Source organism: Astatotilapia calliptera, chromosome 4, assembly GCF_900246225.1.
Source record: "Astatotilapia calliptera chromosome 4, fAstCal1.2, whole genome shotgun sequence".
NCBI classification, from domain to species: Eukaryota; Metazoa; Chordata; class Actinopteri; order Cichliformes; family Cichlidae; genus Astatotilapia; species Astatotilapia calliptera.
Window position 1 is genome coordinate 26,941,905 of NC_039305.1, and position 9,541 is coordinate 26,951,445.

Sequence of the window (9,541 nt, forward strand, 5' to 3'; positions counted from 1 at the left end):
CTGAAGGCTCTGCCTCCCATTCTACTTTCATGAACCACATTAGGAAACAGTCTGAGAGCAAAGTGCTCTGTTATGGTAGAAATAGATCCAATTCATCAAGACTTTATATTTAAAGACAACAATTTTCAATTGAATTCTGGATTAACAGGGAGCAAATGAAAAGAAACTAATATGGGAGAAATATGGTCTCTCGTTCTAGTCCTTGTCTTGCTGCAGTGTTTTGGATTAACTCAGGCTTTTAAGGAACTTATAGAGTGACCTGAAAATGAAGTACACTAGTCCAGCCTTGAAGTGATGAATGCAATAATTAGTTTTTCAGCATCAGCAAACTCAATTCAATTCAATTCAATTTTATTTATATAGCGCCAAATCACAACAAAAGTCGCCTCAAGGCGCTTCATAGATACAGAGAAAAACCCAACAATCATATGACCCCCTATGAGCAAGCACTTTGGCGACAGTGGGAAGGAAAAACTCCCTTTTAACAGGAAGAAACCTCCGGCAGAACCAGGCTCAGGGAGGGGCGGCCATCTGCTGCGACCGGTTGGGGTGAGAGAAGGAAGACAGGATAAAGACATGCTGTGGAAGAGAGACAGAGGTTAATAGCAGATATGATTCAATGCAGAGAGGTCTATTAATACATAGTGAGTGAGAAAGGTGACTGGAAAGGAAAAACTCAATGCATCATGGGAATCCCCCGGCAGCCTACATCTATTGCAGCATAACAAAGGGAGGATTCAGGGTCACCTGGTCCAGCCCTAACTATATGCTTTAGAAAAAAGGAAAGTTTTAAGCCTAATCTTAAAAGTAGAGATAGTGTCTGTCTCCCGAATCCAAACTGGAAGCTGGTTCCACAGAAGAGGGGCCTGAAAACTGAAGGCTCTCCCTCCCATTCTACTTTTAAATACTCTAGGAACAACAAGTAGGCCTGCAGAGCGAGAGCGGAGCGCTCTAATAGGGTGATATGGTACTACAAGGTCATTAAGATAAGATGGGGCCTGATTATTTAAGACCTTGTATGTGAGGAGCAGGATTTTGAATTCAATTCTGGATTTAACAGGAAGCCAATGAAGGGAAGCCAAAACAGGAGAAATATGCTCTCTCTTTCTAGTCCCTGTCAGGACTCTTGCTGCAGCATTTTGGATTAGCTGAAGGCTTTTCAGTGAGTTTTTTGGACTTCCTGATAATAATGAATTACAGTAGTCCAGCCTGGAAGTAATAAATGCATGAACTAGTTTTTCAGCGTCACTCTGAGACAGGATATTTCTAATTTTAGAGATGTTGCGCAAATGGAAGAAAGCAGTCTTACATATTTGTTTAATATGTGCGTTGAAGGACATGTCCTGGTCAAAAATGACTCCAAGGTTCCTCACCGCGTTACTGGAGGCCAAGGTAATGCCATCCAGAGTAAGAATCTGATTAGATACCATATTTCTAAGATTTTCAGGGCCGAGTACAATAACCTCAGTTTTATCTGAATTAAGAAGCAGAAAGTTAGCGGCCATCCAGGTCTTTATGTCTTTAAGACATTCCTGCAGTTTAACTAATTGGTGTGTGTTATCTGGCTTCATGGACAGATAGAGCTGGGTGTCATCTGCATAGCAGTGAAAATGTATGCTATGTCTTCTAATGATGCTGCCTAAGGGAAGCATGTATAATGTAAACAGAATTGGTCCTAGCACTGAACCCTGTGGAACTCCATAATTAACCTCAGTGTGTGAAGAGGACTCTCCATTTACATGCACGAATTGGAGTCTATTAGATAGATATGATACAAACCACTGCAGCGCAGTACTTGTAATACCTACAGCATGTTCTAATCGCTCTAATAGGATATTATGATCAACAGTATCGAACGCTGCACTGAGGTCTAGCAGGACAAGCACAGAGATGAGTCCACTGTCAGAGGCCATAAGAAGATCATTTGTAACCTTCACTAAAGCTGTTTCTGTGCTGTGCTGAGCTCTGAAACCTGACTGACAAACAGTCCTACATATTTGTTTAACATTGTTACGACTGATGCCATGAGGTGTTGTTTATCATGTAAATTTGGTTATCTGATTATAGTTTTCACCTGTTTATCTTAGTTAGGGAGGTAAATTATTGTAATTAGGTTTGCTTACTTTGATGAGGTAAGTTTGATGGATATTTCAGATAGTTTCCCTTTGTTTGTTGTTTTGGTATAAAGTCCATCTGGAAGTTACATCCAGCTCCATTTTTAGGGCTAATTACAATAGCCTGTTTTATCTGAATTTAGAAGCAGAAAAAGATTTTTATGTCTTTAAGACATTTCTGCAGTTTAACCATTTGCTGTGTATCACCTGGCTTCACTGATAGATAAACCTGCATAGCAACGAAAATGTATTCTGTGCCTTCTAATAACACTGCCCAAGGGAAGCGTCTATAATGTAAATGTAAACCCAGACACTGACAGCCATTAACCCTGATAACTGCAGCAAGTCGCCATACAAAAACATGAAATCAAAAGCTGATTAAAACAACCTTTAAGCTTATAATAAACCCTTTCAGTTTTTTCACGTAGAGTTGATCCAGTGAGCTCGACTGTTATTTTACGTTGCATTTCTGCTCACTGAAAAACAGGATCAGGAGTCCTGACATTTTTGAGTCACACAGGTGCAGAGATCTGCTCCACATGTGCTGTGTCATCTGAGAAAGATTAAACTACAACAAAGTGAGACGAGGATTATCAGTGAAATCCGCACCCAACCCGAATAGGGCAGCAACATTCATTTAGATGAGGAAAAGGTAAAGACAGCTTGGATTTGAGAGGTGGCATTAAGCTCCTCGTGGACAGAAGAAAGAATCCTGAAGTCAGCTTAAACTGAACAACTTTTATTTCCCGTCAGACACACAAATTATTTTCACACTTTATGAAGTCTTGTATGTAACTTGTACGTTGTCTCTTAATCATGTACAAATATAACAATGCCTCACATTCTTCTACTTTTATTTAGATAAAAAGTCTTGAAGTTGTCAACAAAACGGAAATGAAAGCAGGGCAAAAAGATGTAGCCGGTCTCATCCAACCTGAACGTCACTTCCTGTACAGACATTTGTTTTTTTTAATGTTTATTTGAGCGCTGATCAACAACTCTGACCTCTCGCAAATCATGCAAAGTTATGATCCATTAGTGTTAGATCCTGTAAAGTGCTACAAGTAATCACAGTATACTGTGTCTGACACACCAATTCAACATTTCAAATGCATGACACTTCACAAGCAAAACAGGCATTTATGTTTTGTAGCTTCATAACGACAGTTTTATCTTTTTAACGCAACTATAACGCCAGTGAGTCTGGATCTTGAGCTTAGTTGGAATTATTCAAAATACGTGTTTTTTCAGTAAAACAATCAATAAAGTCGCTTCCTGTTGTGAAAAAATGTTCTTTAGGGTGTAAAAGAATCTCTTCTGAAGTATTTACGCTCTACAAACCTTGATTGACATGTTCAAAACATGACACGTTTTTCCCTAAATAACGCACTCACGTATGCTTTTTACAATCAATTACGTCCATAAGCGATCTGAAGCCTGCTCGTGACTTCTAACGGTTTTGATGCAATTTGCATTTCTGACAGCTGTCTTGTTGTTTTGGGAAAACAGAAGAACTATTTGCCCACAGTGAAGGACTGCAATCCAGTGATGGCTCTGCCCAGGATCAGGGCATGGATGTCATGGGTACCTGGAGGAGGAGATAACGCAGGGGTTACTCATGTGGAGGTGGGGGCACAGATGGCTGCTGCTGGGGATTAATGCGCTCCTACAAAACGACTCACTTAGTGATGAGGCAATTTAGTTAAAATGGACTTTTTTTTTGGTGCATAATCTGCTCAATCAAAACCAAACCTCGTAGCGCACTTAAACACATATTCAGACTGTCAAACAAGTCCTCACCTTCATAGGTGTTGACAGCCTCCAGGTTCATGACATGGCGGATGATGTGGTACTCGTCGGCTATCCCGTTTCCTCCCAGCATGTCTCTGGCCTGCCTGGCGATGTCCAGGGCTTTACCGCAGCTGTTCCTTTTCAGCATGGATATCATCTCTGGAGACGCTCTGTTAAGGAAGCAACAGACTTCTTAAGCATTGTTTTTCAATGAAGTGTGAATGAAGTTGTGTTTGTATCTTTTTACTGTACCCAATACCTTCACATGACTACACTACAGACACCCAAAATGAGACTGAACCTTAGGTAATCAAATATTTATCATTTCGATGACATTCAGGCTCTACTCTTTTAGCTTTCAGCCCTTTATTGACTCACGACACTTCTGAGACGCACTGAGGGATGTTTTTCCCCTCGTCACCCTGACAGAAAGAGACCACAGCGACTATTTAGTTTGAAGGATAGCAAGAGGTGCTAAGAGTCTGCTGCATCCCATCTAATGCCCTTTAGTTAGAGGATAGAGGTGCTTTTACTTCTTCTCATCAATAAGTCTGCCCAGCTGCAAACAGGACTGCAGGCCGATGGCGATTTCTGTCAGCATGTCAGCCATTTTTTTCTGCATCAGCTGATTTCTTGCCAATGGTACTCCAAATTGGATTCTGTTGTGGAATAAAAAAAACAAAAACAATGTTATTAAGAATAATTAATACACTACATTAAGATAAGTAAATTAAATAGAGTTTAAAAATGTGGATTAAAAAAAAAATGTAATTTGTTCATCTGACCTGTCGAGCGTGTACTGACGAGCTGCATGGAAACAGAACTCTGCAGCACCCAGAGCACCCCATGCGATACCGTAACGGGCGTTATTCAAGCAGCCAAAGGGACCCTACAACAACAAACAGTAGTCATGAGTGACAGAAACTATTCAATTAATAAGTAATAAGTTAGTGATCGCATAAAACAAAGGGATGAAATAACATTTTCTAAACATGCTACTATACCCACCCCCAGGCCGGATACTTTAGGCAGCAGATTCTCCTCAGGAACCTCCACCTCGTCCATGAGGATCATCCCGGTGGCCGAGGCTCTCAAGGAGAACTTCCCTTCGATCTTTGGTGTCAAGAGGCCCTTCATGCCGCGCTCCAAAATAAAGCCGCGAACCTTCCCGTCGTCGCATTTGGCCCAGACTACGGCTATATCTGCCACTGGGGAGTTGGTGATCCTGAAAGAGAAAGCAAATGAAACAATATCAAGACACATGACAACTTTTGTTTGTTTTTTTATAAAGCACATAGAACACCTATATTTTATAGTATCATACTGTAGCTTTGTGGATGGTTGTTACCATAAGAAATCAACCAGTTTTGACCAATTACAAAAAAATGTCACGATTTTTTTTTTTTTTGGGGGGGGGGGGGGGGGGGGGGGGGTGTAAATTCATTGTGCTACAAGATGTAAATTGCACATAAAGTTTTACAGAATTAAATTTTATTTTAACTGCTAAACAAAGATAGGATAGGTATGGCCCTGAAAACAATAAAAACGACACTAGTAAACTTTAGTATTAAACACTACACTGTTACTGTTTTAGCTGTGAAGAGCTCCCCCGTGTGTACATCTAATGACATAACACACTAAGTAGGAAAATTCTTAGAGGTTACAAGAAGTGAAAGAAGATCAAAAAACAAACCCACACTCACACACACACACACACACACACACGCGGTTAAAACCGATTGTACCAGAACAAACAAGTCAACTCTGTTTATACTTTGCAATTTACAGAGAAAACATTCAGAATATTATGAATACAATCAACATGTCATATATTTACACTTAGAAAAACATGATAAGGCAAAGATGGACACATAGGCATTAATGGGGTGCATCTCTCAAAATAACTTCCAAACGCATTATTAATCCTTCAAGCCCTCCTGTCAAAGAGCCAATCATCTGCTTTCTTGCAGCCAGGCCAGCAGACACATGCACGTGGTTGAGAATTTGCACTGCATTTGTTCGGTGTTCTTGTGGGATGAGTCAGAGCTATCGTGTGAGCCCTGGCTGAATAAAACTGAGTAATACTGTAAATTATGCACGTGTCGAACAAGTAATGTCGGTTTTGGAAAATACTTTTAAACCTTATTTTGGGTCAAAGTTACCACCAAACAACTTTTCAGTAGATTGTATACAATTCTACCAGGATTTCTATGCGGGAACCACAAAACTGCACACTTCCAGTAATTTAAATATGTGGCGTGGGCTTGTTAACCCAAAATAACTGGCAAATGTATTTTTAATATGGCTGCTGTGTGGTTAGATGTGTCCTAGAAGGACTGTGACACTGCTTACCATGTCTTGGAGCCAGTCAGAGTGTAGGTGCGACTGGATGGATTGTATTTGGCTCTGGTTTCCATGCCTCCGGGGTCACTGCCATGGTTAGGCTCCGTCAGCCCAAAGCAACCCAGGATCTCTCCACGAGCTGGGGCAGAGTGGATCACACAGTCAGTAAGACGTATACCTGAGCGCTCATGAGGTCTGCATTGGAGTTTCACAGTTAAACCGTCAATATCAGAATTATTGTTGATAAAGTATTTTTACTCTTTTCCCTTCTTACCCAACTTGGGGAGGTACTTTTGTTTCTGCTCTTCTGTTCCATAGGCATTAATGGGGTGCATCACCAGAGATGACTGCACGCTCATGGCTGAACGATAGCCGCTGTCCACTCTCTCCACTTCTCTGGCGATCAAACCATAGGCCACGTAGCTTGTCCCAGCACAGCCGTAACCTTAGCATTCAACACAGGAAGAAGAGCAGCAGTGACAGTGCATAAAATGAGGACATATCTGTGTAGATTCTCAGTCATCCAGGTCATAGAAGCTTAAAGAGCTTGGAAAGAAAGCAAAATACAGTAACTCTCTTTCCAAACACTTTTTAGACATACAAAAAATAATGTTAAGTATTATATAAAAAGAGGAAAAAAGTGTAAAAGGCTAAAACGTTTGTTATTGAGACTTCCCAAAAGCAAACATTGCACACAACTTCAGTGTGCACAGGTCCACAGTCCATGCTGTGTCATTAATGTACAAAAAAAGAAGAAGAAAAGCCTGTTTTGCAACTGAAGTACGATTAGAGTTTACAGCTTTTCATTAAAACCAACACGTGACTGGACTGACCTTTAATAGTTGGACCCAGGACACCCATCTCTCCCATCTCTGACACGATTTCTCTGTGGAACACTTGACATAAAAATGACAAAACCAGACATGATGTGCAGTTATGTAGCCAACACGTGTGTAATACAACACTAAATGAGCAATCTAATTGCATATACATGTGGGTAAATAAAAAGCTCTCTCTCACCTTCGTTTCTGTTCGCCATCAGGATTCGAGGCATGAGTTTCTCTTGACAGTAGGTCCGGAAGGAATCTCTGATCATGATCTCCTCCTCAGTTAACTGACCCTCCAGGTCCAGGGCATCACGCCAGTCGAACTGGACCTTCGCTATCAGGCATTTAGAGAAGCAATTTAATACTTAAAGTCTAAAAAAATGGTTCTGGGTTAAAGGTACAATTTACAAATGTTATTCAGAATTTTTTCTTAAAGTGAACACGTACGTGCTTTAGGCTTCTGCTCTGTGTTCTCTGCATCTGTGAAGGAACAACAACAACAAAAACACGCAACAGAAAAACATTAATACTATGAACTAAGGATTTGTGACTATTTAATATATCCTAATATACGATAAAATATTGTTTTTTTCCCTCTATAAAAAAAGCAAATGGAAATGCAAGTGTCATTTCGAGAACACTATCTGAACTGAAGGTATATTTATTTCTGTATCAAGCGCAGCTTCAAACTTAAAACCATTGTATTTCTCCCTGTGGCTGTCAACTTTAAATGATAAATCTGAACATCATGCTGATCATAACGACACGTACTAACCGTGTGTGATAGGTGCTGCAGTTCCCTGTGCTCTGGAAGCTGTGATGAGAGCACATCTGTGAGGGTTGACTAAGAGACGACACACAGCGCTTCTCAATGCCATGACGAAAACGGGTCTAGAAAATAAGAAGACCATTAAGATCCACGATTCTTTATCACTTAGGCTAGTCAGGCTAACCAGTGCTACATTAGGTAACTTCTGTAGCTAAAAGCTAACAGCGCTAGTTCACTACTAACTTGGGAATTAATGTGCTAATTTCCAAATAGCTAAAATAAAAATGTATTCTGTGTTGAGAATAACTGTTAATACTCCAATGACAGCCGTAAGACCAAGTTTTACCTGCGTCAAGTGGAACAACTTATCCTCGACCTAGCTCTTCTTAGGTTCCCTGGATGACTTTTACATGACTGGACGTAAACACATTCAGTCTACGTCATCACGCAAAGGCCGTGACAAGTGTGACATAATGCCTTAACCATACGCCTCTGACTGAACAGTACTCCACTATTCCCACATAGAATCAATCATCTTTCTAATGAAGGTTACACACATAATATCCGAGACCAAAAAGGTAACACTACAACCGCTCGGCTTATTTGTGGCCATTTATTATCACTGAAAATGACCGACTTTAAATGACTCTTCGGCAGCTGTAGCGCACTCTGATTGGCTCATTAGCGGGGGAGTGGCAGTTTGTGCTCCCGTTTCCCAAAATAAAAGCGTGATCGCTACAAGGAAAGATCATGTCAACACCCTAATTCCAGGAAGTGGACGCCAGATCATAATTTCGTTTTTCGGTTTTTTTTTTTTTAAGATTTTTTTTTTACAAATGGATTTTACTATCAATTGAGGAATTTTAAAATAGCGCAGTTTAGTAATTGTCTGCTCCCTAATAACATTTCCTTTCAATTCGAATCAGTTTTACTTGAATAATGCCAAATCACAACAACAGTCACCCTTTATAAGGTAAAGAAACTACAAGCACTTGGTGACAGTGGGAAAGAAAAACTTTCTTTTAACAGAAAGAAACTTCCAGCATAAGCAGGCAGGGAGGAGCAGCCATCTGCCAAAATAGGTTAGAGGTAAGAGGACAACACAGTAGTGAGACTGCTGTGAGTATGATTAAGATACCTTCATTTTATGTCTCTTTTGATTTCAAATCACAAGATCTGTTACACCACATATTTACACTTAAATATTGTTTGTTTTATTTGATAGCATCTTAGTTTCTATCAGATTTTTTAAATCAGTGTCAATGATTATGCATATTCTTTATTGTTTTTATCTCTTCAAATAGCTGTTCAGCACTTAGTTTGAAAGCGTTTTATAAATAAAGTTATTATAGGTTATACAGTAATACTTAAGCTATTTTTTTGAATCCATAGCGTCTGTTACGTCCCTCTGCAGCCCCTAATCATCTCAATGTGTTCAGCTGGTGCTAATTGGCCACACCTAGGCAGGTGTGGATAAAAGCATACCTGAGGCAAACTTCCAGGGAGCTCACTTGTCTTTGCCTTGGTGGCACCAGCCATTTTAAAGCTAAAACCTCTTCTCACCTACACTCTGGTATTCGTCGGTTTTTTTTATGTTGTGGCTTTTGAGCCGGGTAGTAACATAAGTGGGGGCTCGACCGGGAACGATGCTAAAAACAATAAAACCCTAACTTTACCTAGCTAGTCTTCAGTGGTGT

At 40.2% G+C, this 9,541-nt stretch overlaps 1 protein-coding gene across 1 annotated transcript; it reads right to left on the reverse strand.

Moving 5' to 3' along the window:
• Positions 1–2,837: 2,837 nt before the first annotated feature.
• LOC113021281 (glutaryl-CoA dehydrogenase, mitochondrial-like) lies at positions 2,838–8,439 on the reverse strand. Its single transcript, XM_026165856.1, has 12 exons — positions 8,191–8,439; positions 7,851–7,966; positions 7,523–7,555; positions 7,269–7,409; positions 7,082–7,144; positions 6,523–6,693; positions 6,258–6,387; positions 4,914–5,130; positions 4,691–4,794; positions 4,439–4,564; positions 3,915–4,075; positions 2,838–3,702 (listed from the first exon to the last, which is right to left on the reverse strand). Exons 2-12 carry the CDS (start codon positions 7,951–7,953, stop codon positions 3,629–3,631), a joined length of 1,323 nt encoding a protein of 440 aa, XP_026021641.1. The 5' UTR covers positions 7,954–7,966; positions 8,191–8,439; the 3' UTR covers positions 2,838–3,628.
• Between the last annotated feature and the right edge of the window lie 1,102 nt (positions 8,440–9,541).

What these genes read in the sequence shown, in the direction of transcription:
- LOC113021281 (XM_026165856.1), bottom strand. Translation starts at nt 7,953, where the DNA reads ATGGCATTGAGAAGCGCTGTGTGTCGTCTCTTAGTCAACCCTCACAGA. An exon ending in AAAGTACCTCCCCAAGTTGG is followed by an intron (nt 6,388 to 6,522) that starts GTAAGAAGGGAA and finishes ACTCTGCCCCAG; the next exon opens with CTCGTGGAGAGATCCTGGGT. An exon ending in CGTCAGTACACGCTCGACAG is followed by an intron (nt 4,565 to 4,690) that starts GTCAGATGAACA and finishes ATTCCACAACAG; the next exon opens with AATCCAATTTGGAGTACCAT.